This window comes from Buteo buteo, chromosome 12, assembly GCF_964188355.1.
Source record: "Buteo buteo chromosome 12, bButBut1.hap1.1, whole genome shotgun sequence".
Classification (NCBI taxonomy): Eukaryota; Metazoa; Chordata; class Aves; order Accipitriformes; family Accipitridae; genus Buteo; species Buteo buteo.
The window spans coordinates 43,110,187-43,125,461 of NC_134182.1; the positions used below are offsets into that span (position 1 = coordinate 43,110,187).

General features: G+C 57.9%; 1 protein-coding gene across 3 annotated transcripts; it reads left to right on the forward strand.

The window, feature by feature from the left end:
• The first annotated feature begins 74 nt into the window (after positions 1–74).
• Positions 75–12,188, forward strand: MXD1 (MAX dimerization protein 1). 3 transcript variants are annotated; one of them, XM_075043776.1, is made up of 6 exons: positions 75–207; positions 309–402; positions 4,629–4,658; positions 7,270–7,384; positions 8,262–8,421; positions 8,509–12,184. In XM_075043776.1, the coding sequence occupies exons 1-6, from the start codon at positions 135–137 to the stop codon at positions 8,697–8,699; spliced, it is 663 nt and encodes a 220-aa protein (XP_074899877.1). In that variant the 5' UTR covers positions 75–134; the 3' UTR covers positions 8,700–12,184. The 3 variants fall into 3 exon arrangements, with proteins under 3 accessions (XP_074899877.1, XP_074899876.1, XP_074899879.1); XM_075043775.1 differs by having other exon boundaries at positions 8,262–12,188; XM_075043778.1 differs by lacking the exons at positions 75–207; positions 309–402 and adding an exon at positions 656–3,993.
• Positions 12,189–15,275: the final 3,087 nt, after the last annotated feature.

A 15,275-nucleotide genomic window follows, 5' to 3' on the forward strand; every position in this document is an offset into this window, starting at 1 on the left:
ACGGCGAGCGCGGCGGCGGGCGCCGCCCAATGAGCGGCGGCGGGGGGCGGGGCGGCCGAGCGAGGCGGACAGACGGCCCCCCCCCAACAACAACCGCCGCTCCCGGCCCGGCCCGGCCTTCACAGCGCGGCGAGATGGCGGCCGGCGGCGGCCTCAACATCCAGATGCTGCTGGAGGCGGCCGAGTACCTGGAACGGCGGGAGAGAGGTGCCGGTTACACCCCCCCCCGGGCCTGCTCTTCCCCCCCAATCCCCTTCCCCTCAGCCGGGCCCGGCGGTAACGGGCTGTCCCCGGTTGTGTCTCCGCAGAAGCCGAGCACGGTTACGCCTCGCTGCTGCCCGGTAAGCACGGGGAGGCCCTGCGACGACGCGCCAAGGCCAAGAAGAACGGCGGAGGCAGCAGGTAACGGCCGGTACCGGGCGGGGGTTTGGGGGGGGGGGTGTCTGCCCGAGGCCCTGCACCGAGAGCTGGGCGGGGGATCGCGGACGGACAGACCCCCACACACACATCGAGGCCTGGCGGGGCCGGGCCCGGCCGTTGCGGGGTGCTGGGATCCGGGAGGGTTGGGGGAGAGGGGGGGTGTCCCGGTAAGGGCCCCCTGTCACGGGGAGGAGTGGGGCAGGGCTGGGGCGGGGGGGGGAAACCCTCCGGTCACCGGGTGCTTGGGATATGGTACGGTGCTGCTGTCGCAAGGTGTCTGGCCGGGCTGGGTGGAGGACGGGGACCCTCCTGTCATGGGGGGTGCCCGGATCCGGTAAGGTCCCGCTGTCACGGGGCGTGTGGCCGGGACCCTCCGGTCACCAGGTGCCCGGATCCAGTAAGGTCCCACTGTCACGGGGCGTGTGGCCAGGACCCTCCGGTCACTGGGTGCCCGGATCCAGTAAGGTCCCACTGTCACGGGGCGTGTGGCAGGGCTGGGGGGGACCCTCCTGTCAGCGGGTGCTCAGCCCCGATCCTGCTGTCACGGCGCACCCGCCAGCCCCAAGGTCCTCCACCACCACCCTGCCGCCCCTTTCCCCTTCACGCTTCCATCGAGAGATTCCCATTGGCACCGCCTGCCCCCAAATTCGGATTGACGAGCGCCCACCGTGCTGGGGCCGGTGTCTGTTCGGAGCATCCCGGCGAGACGTGAGGGGAAACCTCATGTCTTGGGCAAACTTGGGTACGGAACGTGCAATCGTTTGACGTGGCGGATGGGTTTGCTGAAGGGAATGTGGAAGTTGAGCTTTTGATTTCAGGCATGCGCCACCCAAACTCGGGAAGTGAAACCGCTCTCAGTCCATCAGGATTCTCTGTAAAGAAAGCAAAATTTTTCTAATACGCTTTTGGCCGAGGGCAGAGTTTTGTTCGATGCTTAAATTATATCACCTAGTCCTGCTTTCCTTTGAAAAAAAGGAAATTCCTTAATTATCCTCCCCGAAATCCATCCGGAGCCTCGAAGCAGGTTACTCCTCACTGATGTTAAATACACAGCCCGTTCTCGGGAATTCTAAAACGCCTTTTGTCCGAGTTGAAGTCGGCTCCAAGCAGCTGCGTTGTTTTGCAGGAGCGAGTCCCACCAGCCCGGGGTTTGTTATTTTTTTCAGGGAGTACTTAATTATGCCTCCCAGGCCCGTGGATTAATTGCTTAACGCTCCCTGTGTCTTGTTTGATTTGCTCCCTCTTCTGTTTTGTACAACAGAAACGGCCACCTTGGAGCTGGCGCTTGTGTCACGGTGCAAACTGGAGTCGCCGTGCTGACTTCTTTCTTTCCAGCACCCATCGTGGTTCGTTCAGTCGCTTTAATAATGTTAAAATCACTTGGGTCATTATCGAGGTGAAATCAGCTGACTTTCAGGAGGGCTGGCTCCGGCACCAGGACGTGCACGTCCAGCCCTTCGAAACGGCTACGAGGGAAACTTTGTCGGGCAGAGAGCGAAGCCTGAGCAGGTTCATCCCGACACGTCACCGGCGGCCGATCGCTTCCTTTCTCACTGGCCTATTTTAGGCTGTTTGCCCAGGGAGGAGCAACGCGGCGATGTCACCAGATATGTCACATTTTCCTGGTTGGGAGCAAACTCATCTGCGTGACGCAGTGACAGCTGACCCTTGATATCTTGCCGTAACAACAAATAACGCCCGGAACGCCCCAAGATTTTTGTTCGTACCCTGAATCCTGGTGTCTCCCCGAGCCGGGGTGTTTCCGTCTCCCTCCCACATGGGGGTTTTAGGGCCGTCAGGCTCCTCCCATTGAAGGAGCAGAAGGCAGGTGACGTCTCCCGGTCCCGTCCCAAGCAGGCTCCCAGTGAATTTGTCGGTGTTTGTCGCTCCTGCACACGCTCTGAATTTCCTTTTCGGCAGATTTGGAGCTTGTTCTTCACTTCAGGCGAATCAGAACAGCAGAACAAAGGTCTGCGTTGTATTAAAAAGGGAACGGGTAGCTGCAGCGCGTCATTACCTCCTTCTGTTGTTATGGTCTGCAGAAGAAAAGACCGGGTTTCGAAGGCAACGCTGGCAATCAGCTGAAGTTTTGGGGCTGACAGGCGAGGTTTGAGTTAGCGGGAGGCGCGATCAGCGGCTCCCTGGGCATGAAGGCACTGAGAGAGGGGTCTGGGGGCACACGGCGAAGCGGTCTGCCAGCCCCGGGGTGAAGCTGCGGTTCCCTCTGGTTCCCTGTCCCCTTTCATTTTATCTAAAATTAAAGTCCATCAACTAAGGAACCTTTTTCTAAATATTAGTGATTGTGGATACAACCAAAAAAAAAATCCATGCTAAGAAGGATGTTGAAACAAAGGCGTGGACGAGGGAATGAATTTGTTATTAATAAAAGCGTAGTGGTGATGGGAGCCTTCATCTCTGCCAGTACTGATGCTCAAAAAGGATTTGGCTTATTTATGATCGGGGGTAGAACTCGGGCTCGCTGCAGTTCGTCACCTCGTGTGAGGTTTGCAAGCGCTGTAGCGAAGGCCTCGGTGTAAAATGCGGGACTTTTATTCAGAAAAAAGTTTAATGGAGACATCCCACAGGAGCCAAAGACCCGAGTCCTTCCTGGCTGTTTGCAGATTCTCTGCTCGGGAGAATTCGCCATTCCCCTGCATGTCAGGATAACGCCTGTCTGTTTAAGTGAGGAATGTCTCCACCGGAATCAAACGTTTTTGGACTCCCTGCAATTGCCTGCGAGCGGGACACTGGCCTTTGGGAATGGATTGCTTCAACCAGCCCCACCGCAAAGCAAACAAAAGGAGCCAGGCTAAGGTGAATCTTGTCAGAAAGACGGGAGGAGGGCTGCAATGGTGATCTGTCGCAAAACGCTGCCGGCGAAGCGAAGAAGACCCCGGCGAGTGTCTTCGACCGGTGCGTCGGTGGCATCCCTTGTTTATCCTTTGGCGTCGGGGCCTGGGGGAAACGGGCGCTCCCAGAGCCGATGGGGGCTTCCAGGTAGACGTCCTTATCTGAACAGCCTGTGGGTTTTCCACGTCTTTTAAGTTTTCAGGCACGTAACAACGTTTGTCCTGAATTACAGTAGTTGGCCTCTCAAGCTTTTAAGGAGAGTATGGGCTCTTCCCCTCAGAGCGTCGGTCCTGGTGACATGGGCAGTGCAGCCTCGTGTAGCTGTCCCGGGTTTCAATGGAGAGAAAAGTAGTAGTAGCTTGTGTTTTCGGCCTTTTCTTAGCTTTGTCGAAATTAGGAGCTTCAGGGGAATTTGTAAATGGACTCAACGCCTGCCTGGGGTTCAACATCACGTTTGGCGTCTCTCGTTCGGAGGGGCGAAGCCCTTGTTGGATGCGGGGAATCTTTTCTTTACACGTCATCTTCCTGACAGCTCGCCCCAGTTTTGCCGAGAGACAACTGGCTGAACAGCGGAGACTGGCGTGAATGTCATCGAGACTTTGGGGGCTCCCGGTCGCCATCTTGTATATCCGGCGTGTCCTGAGCTGGTTTGGGGACTGTGGCATGACACGTGACTGCTCGGATGCTGCGCAGCCTTCGAAAAGCAGCGTGCTTTCCCCAAAGGTGGCACCAAGCACCCGAGCTGTCGGCTCCTGTCTCTTCAGTATCTTGCAGATACTCCTCTTGCTTTCTCTGCCCTTCTCGTGCAAGAAGTCTTTAAAAAGCTGCTTTAAAAAGCAGCTCTCCAGGGCACCTGCGCTGTCCGAAAACCCACTTTCTTTCCGATGGAGGCTTGGTTGCAGGTTTGCGTTGAGATGGAGCAACTTTCCTCCCCCTGCTCAGAGATCAGCCCTTCTGCTCTGAGCGTGCGGTGGCTCTCGGGGCTGCCGCCGCTTCCCCTTCTCCACCACGAGCCTGGGGAGCGTTCGCTTTTGGATGGCATGCGCTGACTGGCGTCGTGGCACTGATACAGCTGCTTCTTCCTAGTGCTCGTTCTAAAACTTGAGCCTCTCCACATTAAAATCCCACCTTACGGTTTTACTGGTCCTTTTATTGCCATTTATCTGGTAATTTCTCTGTTGCGCCAGACCATCTGCATCCCTTCTGCCATTTTCACCATCCCCAGGGTAGCGGGCAGCTCTGAAAGCCCCCGAGGTTTGCAACTTTTCCGGGGAGCATTTACTAATGCCGCGTGTTAAGCCTAATTGCGGTGTACCTAGTCAGACAGAGGAGTTAATAACGTGTTCTTTCTTTTTCAGGTCGACACACAACGAGATGGAAAAGAACAGGTGAGTGGTGGAGGCTTTTTAGGAGCCGGGTTTGGGTGAATCACTGCTTTTCCAGGGGTTGAGAACTGGGGTCGGGGAGCCGAGGCTGCATTGAGATGGGGAGCAGGAGGGAAGGGACGGGACGGCTGGATAAAGTGGCCGCCGAGGAGGTGCCTGACGTTGCTCGGACTTGAAGCTTTTCCTGTCCTTGGCCGCTGGAGCAGCTGTGCAATGAGAAGGTGGGAATGATATTTATCTCCTCTGCCAGCTCCCGGTTCGCTGGTGAAATCCCAAGCAGCGTGCCTCCCTTCATCCTACCTCTCGACTTGCTAGCAAGAAGGGTTTCAAGCCCTCTGCCAATTCCCAGGGGCAATCCTGTGCCGATGGGATGGCCGTCATCCTCTGCTCACCCACAGTCGGGGTGTAGGTATGTGGCCAGAGCCGTGCCTCCATGTAACTGTGATCATTGGTGACAGACCGGTGTGGTCTTTGTCGTCCAGCTGAAAGATGGCTTTGTGTCCTTGATACGCTACTCTTTTTCTCGGCGTGGCTTGGACGCGGCTCAAATCTTGCCGTGTCTTGCTGCAAGCGCAGGATTGGTGTGAACTCGGTCGGTTTGATTCTTAAAAGGCAGAACTGCCCGTGTCCCAGGTGCCATGAGTTAGAAAAGGCCAGGGACGTTTATTTCTCATTTGAAAAGACCGAGAAAATGAGCATCTGATTACTTCAGGCTCGCCTTGCATCCCTCTCGCCTTGTTTAAACCAAAGCCATGTCGAAATCTCGTTGGTAACGTTGCACAAGCGAGCGCAGTAAATGCTCCGTCTTTTCCGCCCCTTCGAAGAGGCTGGAGAAATGAGCTTCTCTCTGGACAGAGATTAAGCACCCCTTCTTCCTTCGCTCCTCGTTAGAGATACCTTAATCCCATGCTGTGGCGGTCGAGCCGGTGAATCTTGGCCTCGGCCAAAGTTTGCTGCTTTCCCCCCCTGGCACGAGGAACAGCTTGGCTTGATACGGGGAGGGAGAGCGATGGGAAGACAGATATCTCACAGAGCGTGAGGACAAGCGCAATGAAACGAGCCGATGGGCTTGGAAGGTGTTTTGCCCGGGAACTGAATCCTTTGAGGGTTTTTTTCTTTTATTATTACGAGCCAGTGGGATTTCTGGGGGGTTTTAAGCACAACGGCAGTTTCGGCTGTGCGAAGCGTGGCAGAAATGCGCTTTTATAGATGCTGTGCCTCTAACTTCGAAGCGGAAGCCCCAGTTTTGACTCTGGTGTTGGCGTTGTGTAATCCAGAAAGTTGCTCGGTGCTGGCCGAGCGGGGCGGGTTGCTGCTGCGCTCCCCCCTGCGTAACTTCTGCTAGGCGGGGCGGGCTGGTTTTTTCCATTCGTTGTTTTTCTGGTGTGAACGGCCAGGGTGACAAGGCTTTTTTTTTTTTTTTTTTTTTACCAGAGGTAGCTGAGGATTTCGATTTTGCTGCCGCAGCCTTTGCGAGGCTGGGCTAGCTCCTTATCCGCAGGTAGATCTCGCAGTTAAATCACTTGTAAGCCGGCACGGCACGGTCGGACAGGTCTGCACCGCTCCGGGCAGCTCTTCCTCCCCCTCCTCAAGAAAATAATCTTTGCAAAGGCTCATCTTCGAGCCTGTCAGTGTTTGGGATTTACCCAAAGAGTAAAGACCACACGTTTTGTTTGCATTGTAATTCAGAAGGTACTTTGTGTAGGCAAATGCCTGTTTACGCCTAGCGCGCCCAAAACAAGATAGGCAGGTACTTGCAAAATCCCAATTTGCAGCTGCCTGTGTCGATCGGGTATTTCAAAGGCAGGTGTTGCAACCGATGCCCAAGAATGTGACCTAAATCTTGGGGTTGGAGTGCCAAACACAAGGGAAATGGATCCATGCTGGGAGCATCTCGGTTATCGACAGGTAAAGGGACTTCCTCGAGCAACCAGTTTCCCTCGGCAGTGGTGTGCAAGTAGTAAAGCATTAGCCTATGTATTAATGCAGACAAAATCTGGGTGTAACACAGGGAGAGAGGGATTCCTGCCAGGCTCCTGTGCCAGGACAGCTGAGGAGCATGGTGCTGCTTGGGGCCGACGTTCCCTTGGGGACCCGGTTTTGTTTTGACCGGAGTTGCGTGTGCCAAGGAGGTGGATCCGAAACCGGCCCGTTCCTACTAAAAATAGGGAAAGGAAGTGTTCCCAAGGGACACGCTGGGTTTACAGCTGCGTGGTGTCAGCCCGGATGGCTTCAGCTGTCAGTGGAGCAAGGCGGCGGCTGAACAGCATCCCTGCGGTGAAGCTTTTTAGCAGGAGAAAGACCAAAATCGGATACCCTCACCCAAAAAGTCGAGGTCTTTGGCAGCTCCTCGCCAAGCAAGCATCCCGACAGCCCGAAGGGTGCCAACAGGGTTTTGTCAGTGGGGTCAGCCGAAGCTGGAGTCAGGGTTTTTCAGAGATGTTCTTTTGTCTGGCTGCAGTTCTCTCCCGATGCATGGAAGCCGGCAGAGGGTGGGAAGGCATCTGGTTCGACTTGGCTTCCAACCACCCTGATTATCTGCTCTCGCAGGGGTGAAATGCCGCTTGGGAAGCGGGTACCTGAACGCTCAGCGTGTTGTGTGATCCTCTTACAGGCGTGCCCATCTGCGGTTGTGTTTGGAGAAGCTGAAGGGGCTGGTACCCCTGGGACCCGAAGCCAGCAGACACACCACGCTGAGTTTACTAACGAAGGCTAAATTGCACATCAAGGTGAGCGTGGGCTCGTTCGGTGCCGCTGAACCCACCCGCTGCGGGAGACGCAATAAGTCGGGCTCCATCCCCATCGGGTGGGTACCGAGCTCGGCTTCGAGAGCAGCACTGGCGCACGGGGCACAGGGTCTTCGTGGCATCTGAATCCTTGAGTGGGGTGAAGGCAACGGCCGGGTCGAGACGTTGGTTTGGGAATACCGACGGAGGTTAATGCTGTCGTGGGTCAGTATTGCCCTTCTTGCACTTGGCGCAGCAAGTCCGTGCGATTCTCCTTATCGATGGGCTCGTAGAGGGTGGCCGCGCTGCTTTTCTGCGTTGTACCCTACACCGCAGCGATGCCCAGAGGCCTTGGAGATGAGACTGGCTGCAGGATTGGAGGACAGTTGCTTTTTTCCTTTCTTTTCTAGAGTATTTCCCACTTCGCTCTTTGTCCTTCAGACTTTGACTCAACAGGGCTTTCCTCGCTAGGTGTATTTAAAGCTTCACGAACTGAGAGATAACTGGGGGAACGCTGGCGTCGGGCTGCATTCAACTGCCTGGTTATCAAAGGCTCTGAAAATATATAAATAGCTGCTCATATAAATGGTTTGGAGGGGGAAGCGTCCTCTGTGTGCCTTCTCCGGCAGCCTCGGGCCAGGTCCGGAACTCTCCATTCCTGGGCCAGATGCCACACCCTGCTTTGATGTCCCTCGGCTTGCGGGAGGATAAAGTTGCGTCCATACAGCTCACGTGCTCGACGTCCTGAGCGTGTTGAAGGCGGGGAGCCCCTTGGTAGTTGGTAGCAGTCATGTTTAGAGGGCTCAGGTAGCGAAAGCGATGTTTCACGTGTGGCTGGAGGCTGGGGAGCTCAGGGTGCCTTCTATCTCATCCTCTGCAGAAGCTTGAAGACTATGACAGGAAAGCCGTACACCAAATAGACCAGCTGCAGCGGGAGCAGCGGCACCTGAAAAGGCAGCTGGAGAAGCTGGGGATAGAGAGGATAAGGATGGACAGTATTGGCTCCACTGTTTCTTCGGAGCGCTCCGACTCGGACAGAGGTGAGACCCCCGTGCTCGGGGCAGAGCGGGGCCGGCCGGCGAGAGGTCTGGCCTGTCGCGTTGTAACACTAACCGTTCCTCTTGCAGAAGAGATAGACGTGGATGTGGAGAGCACGGATGACCTTCCCGCGGACCTCGACTGGAGCAGCAGCAGCAGCCCGAGCGACTCGGACGAAAGAGGGAGCCTGCAGAGCGTCTGTAGCGATGAGGGCTATTCCAGCTCTGGTGTGAAGAGGTTGAAGTTGCAGAGCAATCGCAAGCCTTCTCTCGGTCTATAAGAAGCAACTCCCTTATCACCCGTCGCTCTTTCCCTTTTGGATCTCGTTAGGTAGCACACCGGACTGTCCCACCATTCTCTTGCACGTAAGAAAATCTTAACGTACCGCCGACCGAAATGAAGCTGAGCTTTGCCCAAGTCCCAAAACACCGTGTCCGGCTGCAGGTGGGAAGCTGCTCCCCGGAGCGCCCTTCCGCTTGCATCTGCCGGCTTCTCTTCCCGTCTGGAAACTCTTCTCTGCGAGACCGTACATTCCAGCCACATTTTGAAGTGCCCGAGAATATTGCAGCAGTAACAGCAACCTCAAAAGCCCTCCCCTGGGTTTTTTGGCTTGCTGTCACCGCCCGGTATTCTGGCTCTACTCCGCATTTGCCCAGGAACATCACATACCCGATAGTCGGCGGCAGGGCCCAAATGTAGAGTTTTTGGGTGAGGATCTGAAGGCGAAGCCAGCCTCTAGCGTAGTTTACATCCGGGAGAGAGTGGAGGCAAGTCAGCGATCGGCACACGGAGTGTTTCAGCCGCGTCGCATCTCGGAATTGCACTGCGAGCCACCGGCACGTTAGTCGGAGGGCTCCTCTCCGCCGACTCTAAATATTCAGGGTAGTAGCGCAGCCATATACACCCCAGCCCGGCCCTGCCATCTTCCCAGAGCAGGAGCCTTACTGGCAGGGGGAATGCCGTTCGGGGGGGCTGTGGGGCTCGGCAGCCATCGTCCCCCCTCTCGCAGAGCTTCAGGTCGGGCGCCTTCGGTCTGGGAAGTTTTCTGTCCTACCTAAAGCCAAACGGTCCCCGTCCCCGTCCCGTGTGACATCCCACCTCCTGCGTCACGGCTGCACATCGCTGTTCTAGGCGAGCGCTCCTGGAATTTCCTTTTCACGCTTCTTGTCTCGGGGACAATTTTTTTCTACCTCGGAGAGATGAACAAAGATTATCTCCATCCCTTTAGCACAAAAAACAAAGATGATGCCTCATCTGTTTTACAGAAGCGATGCCCGGCCCCGTTCAAATCCATCGCGCGACAGTTTAGCAATAACCCGACGGTGAGGGGGAGCGGGGCAGCCTCTGGCCGTCGGCGCCCGAGGGGACCCCACGGATCTCAGCGGCACGTCCGAAGCACTTCTCTGGCCGGTGGGGATCTTTTCAGGCACTCAAACGGGCTCGCGAAGGATTTCGGTCGCCGCCTTAGGGACACAAACCCGAACACGCCAAGAAAGGGCCAGAGCCCTTCCCATCACCCTGACAGCAGGGCAGGGCGGGGCTCTCACCTGAGAGCAGACGGAAATGTACAGAAAACACGCGAGCTATAAATAGTATTTATTCATTTTTCTATGAAACCGATGTACTGGAGATAACATTCTTACGACTTTCTGCTTTTATAGATGTTCTGGAAACTTTGATATGTAGAGATCTGCTAAGGGAGACGTTTCTTTTCCCCTTGAACTCATCGAAGGTCTTTTCCACCCCCTCGGCAAACCTCCCGCTCGATCCCCATCGCTCGATCCCCTACCCCGACCAGCTCCCCCTGGGCACCCGGCGAGGCCCTGGCATCCGGCGAGGAGCCGCTTCGCTCTTCAAGGGCTTTTCTTAGCGGTGGGAGACAAAACCAGGCGTCCCCCCGCGCCTGCAGTCTGTACAAATCCCTTCAAGAAACACGGTCACCGAGACGTCGCTACTGCAAAGTGCGAGCGAATGAACAATGTAAAACTCAATTTCTTTTTTCTTTTTGTTTTGGTTTTTTTTTGTTTTTTTTGTTTTTTTTTTAACATCCCTAAATTGATTTTTGGATCGTTTGAAGTCTTTGAGAAGTGAGAGGATAGGAGACGGGGTAGCGGATTGCTAAAATCTCTGAAGTTTCAGCTCTTTTTGCGCATGTTAGGTTTTAAAAGAGAGAAAATCAACACCACAAGGGATTTTTTATTTTAAAACAGCCAGAACTTTCCAATGTCCAACAGATTCACACTGACCCACGGCTTGAATGCCTTTAGCATTGGTACGCCTGAGTCCCGGCAGCCAGCCTTCGGCGTGCAACCTCAAAACCCCTAAGCTTTCAAAAAGAGGAAAAAAGAGCAAAAAGATGAAAAGCACAGAGAAAAAGGAAGTGGAATATCAGCACTTTGAGGCCAGTGGCTCTGGTAGGCGTTTGCTGAGAGCCCTCCCTCTCCCTCTTCCAGAAGCTGCCTCGGGAATTCCGTTGGAGCCATGGATCTTGCTACCTTTGAGCAGGGAAGGGTGTTGGGAAAGCACCGGCGGGGTTGAATGGGAGGTAGAAAACAGTTGACTTTTGGATGTCACTTAGATAGACCGAGTCTTAAGGTTTTGATTCGGCATAAATTATTATTTTTTTCAGTGTTGTGCCTTTTTGAGTTACTTCTGTTAGTGAAACGCTGCATGGGGGTTGCTTTTATTCCCCCCCCCTTTTTCTTTCTGTCCCGAACTAATAATTGTCGGACCTTTGCACTGTTGGGATGTGCTCCTCTCCAGCCTGAGGGCGAAGAGAAACGGGAACCCTCCAAAATGATGCACTAACCTGGAACGAGGCTGGAAATCCAGTGGTTGATTCCTGGCGAGTGGCCGGGACCATCTGTGGCGGCTTTTGGTCTCTCCAGGTCCCCCCTTCGTCAGCTGAGGCGCCCAGCAGCTGTGCCAGCCTTTTCCTGGAATTCACTGATCCACCAGCATTCCTAAGAAATAAGCTGCAGGAAGGACATTTTTGTAGATTGTGATTAAAAAAAGGGGGCGGGAGGAGCCGCTCGCGCACCCCGCGTTTACGACAGATCATTGCACAGACGGGCGTGAGTCGAAAACACGCTTTTTTGGGTTGGTTTTCTTCTTTTTCCTTGTGGAAGGCAGATCCCGAACCGCCGTCCTGGGTGGCAAGAGATGGCACCCACCTCCAGGCAGAGAACGGGAAGCTGCCGGCAACGGGGCTCTATCCAAAACGTGCCGGAGCTGATCGCCGCCCCGGCGCTTTGCTCCCCAACTTTTCCCCCCGTGTAGCAATAGGTTTGGGCATCGCCTGCCTTCGCTTGCTCCCCGGGAAGCGTCACGTCCTCTCTCTGCCATGGCACCAGCCGAAAGCCATGAGCTTTGTTTCATCCTTTTAATTTATCCGGCGTAGCGGCACATGAGCCGTCCGAAAACATCCGAGCCAGAACCGTCTGGGCATTGGTTTGGGGGGGTGGGGTGGGGTGTGTGGCATGTTTTAATTGCGCTTTTCCATCTTTTCTTTTTCTCTCGTTTCTTCTTTTTGCTTCCCAAGAAGAGAACCCGCTCCGGCATCGGCTTTATTTTGGGCAGTCGAGAGCCGGGGAGCGGCAGATGGGAGAATATGAGTTCTGTTTCCAGCTGTTCGGTTCCTGCTGTAAATACCACGTTGTCATTCTGAATCCTGTGTCAAGACCATCTAATGGTGCTTTTTATTACAGTTAGCACACGCATTTTTAGAAAGTATGTGTTTTAGAAGACCTTTGCTGTGTATATGGATACTTCTGTATTGTTCAACTGTTAGAAAATAAATTATTTCATTACGAAAGAGAAGCGTGTGCCTCGAGAAGTGAGCGGGAGGCTCCCAGGGATGTCACTCAGAGGGGAGACGCCAGCGGGGGTGATCTGGACCCCCCGGGAAGGCAGGGCCCGGCAGCGCTGGCACCTTGTTGGCATCGCTTTTATTTGAAGGGAGGGTCACCTCCATCCCATCCTTCCCTGTCCCATGGCCCGAGCCCCGTTTTTGGCACCTGATGGGGCAGAGCTTCGCTGCTGGGAGGGGTCCAGGGCCCCCCAGCCTCACAATGGAGGGGGTTTGCCCCACAGTCGAGGGTCCCTGGGCAGGTCGAGCTCTGGTTTTGGGTGCTGGTGCCCCTGAGCTGGGGGGGGCCCCGTCCTGTCCCTGGCCGCAGCCCCTGATGCCATGGCGGCTGCTCGCCTTGCAAAGGGTGCAGGACAGGCATGGCCAGCACTGACCCGCGTCAGGGCTCAGCACCCCCCCGAATCCATCCCCTCAGGGTTGTCCTGGATCCGGCCACGGCTCCTCTGCGGAGCGGTGCGGTTTGCAGGCAGCCACGGGCAGGCTCTGTCCACCGCCGCATCCTGCACCATCCACCGGCACCCCCGTACTCGCCCTTCTTCCCACGGGCAGCGTCCTCCCTCTGCACCCACCGACTCCAGGCAGCAGTTTGCATCCCGTGGCCTTCCTGGTGCATCCCGCCCTCAGCAGCCGGCATCCTGCAGCCAGCATCCGGCAGCTGGCACCCACATGTGGCATCCTGCAGCCCCCATCCCGCATCCCCCATCCTGCAGCCTCCATCCTCCATCCCACATCTCCCATCTTGCAGCCTCCATCCCTCATCCTGCAGCCTCCATCCCTCATCCTGCATCCCGCATTCCCATCCCACATCCCGCATCCTGCAGCCTCCATCCCTCATCCTGCATCCTGCATCCCCCATCCGGCGTCCCGCAGCCTCCATGCCGCATCCCCCATCCTGCATGCCGCATCCCCCATCCTGCATCCCGCATCCTCCATCCCACATCTCACATCCTGCAGCCTCCATCCCTCATCCTGCATCCCCCATCCCGCCATGCCCCTGCCACCCTGTCCTGCACAGTGCCGGGGGGCTGCTCCCGGGAAGGGCCCCCCAGCCCCGCCGTGCTGTGGGGGAGACGGGGGCTGCCGACCTTGCCAGGGGTCCCCAGCGCCAGGACGTGGCTTTCCTGGGATGGCGACGGGCCATCCGTGGGGGGGAGATGAGGGGACAAAGAACAAACACACGCACAGCCCCCCCCCCCGGGAAGGGTGCCTGGGTGCAGGGCTGGGTGCTAACGAGACCAGCTGTGCTAATGAAGCAATGAGCCCCAGCTGCTGGGGGCTGGGCCCCCCCCCTCAGCACAGCTGTGTCCCATTGGGGGCCTGGGCAGGGCCCAATCCGGGGGCTTCTTAAACCCCTGTGGGGGCTGCTGGGAGTGACTGGGAGGTGCTGGGTGCTGGCTGGTGCTGCCGTTGAGGGGATCCCATCCTGTGTGGGTGCTGGCTGCTGCATGGGAGAGTTGCTGGGGAGGGCATTGGTGGGTGCTCTTGCCTCCCAGGTGGGTTTGGGGGTGCTGTGTCCCCATCCTGCTGTGAGCAGGGGGTTTCCCTGGGGGGGTGTCCCAGCCCCTGGGTGCCCCCCAGCCCTGGCTGTTGGTCCAAGCCCCCCCCTTCAAGCCTGGGCTGCCCTCGGTGTGACCCCCCCCTGCCTGGGGGGTTCCCGGGTTGTTGCAGCCCCCAGCTCTGCCCCTTCCCATGGTGGGTGCAGGGAGGCTCGGGGCACCCAGGATGTGTCAATTTTTATTTTTGCAGGCGCTTGTGTTGGCGGAGAAGCGGAGCCGGGGGCTCGGATCAGGATGTTTATGTGCAGGTGGGTGCTGTGCCCCCCCCAGCCCTGTTGTGGGGCCGAGGGGAAGGTGACGGTGGCGAGTGGGGGGTTTGGGGGGGGTCGCTGGGCTGGAGTTCGGTGTCTTTGTGGGTGCCTGCTCTCTTCTCTCGCAGGTGGAGTGAGGAGCTCGGCCCCGGATGAGCGACCCCCGGGGGTTCCCGCAGCGGGGGGGGGCCGGGGGGTTTGCCGGGGCGGGGGGGCTCCGTGCCCCGGCAGAGTCGGTTTGTGGAGCCGCTCCGCCGCGGGTGGGGGGGGCCCTTGGTCTTGTCTCCCAGGCAGCAGGTGACGCCCGGGGGGGCTCGGCCCTGTCTTTGGAGCGTGTGTGTGGGGGGGGTCCCGGCCGGCCCCCCCCAGCACGCAGCGGTCCCGCGTGTTTGTGTTTCAGCCTGGCGGGTGGGCGGCCTCGGCTCTGCTGGAGGATGGACGGATGGACGAAGTCTGGCTGCTGCTGGGGGGCCGCCCCCCCTGCCGGGTAAGGTGCCTTTGGTTCTGCTGGCCCTGGTCGGGGTGTCGGTGACCCTCCCCCGGGGGGGGGGGGGCTTTGCGGCTCCCCCGGGGGGGGGGGGGCTTTGCGGCTCCCCCGGGGGGGGGGGGGCTTTGCGGCTCCCCCGGGGGGGGGCTGTCTTTTTTGTCTTCCAGGACCCGGTGCGGCTCCCGCAGCTGCGGAGCGGGTGTGGGCTCTGCAAGGTGGGGAGACCCAGGTAAGGACCCTCGGAGCCCCCCGGGGGGTGGCGGTTGGGTGTTCCCTCCCCCTGCCTCCCCTCTTTCCCGGGGGGGCCGGAGCCCCGCCGTTCCGTGCCCCCCCGTTCCTCGGTGTTGGCCGAAGCCCCCCCCCGCCGGGGGGGTTCCCCGGTTCCCGCAGCCCCCCGCTCCGCCCCCCCCGGTGGGTGCAGGGGGGCTCGGGGCGGCCGTGCTGTGTCAGTGTTTATTTTCGCAGGTGGCGGCGGAGCAGCAGCGCTGCGGAGTCGGCCCGGGCCGTCCGTGTGTCCGTGTTCGGGTGGGTGCCGCCCCCCCGGGGGGCTCAGGGGAAGGCGATGGCGGTGAGGGGGGGGAGCTGCAGCGCCGGCTCGGGGGCGGCGGGGGGCGCCGGGCTGGGGCCCGCCGTGGTGGCCGTACTGGAACTTGATGCGGAGCTCGCCGATGCGGGACTGTGGGAGGATGTTGGG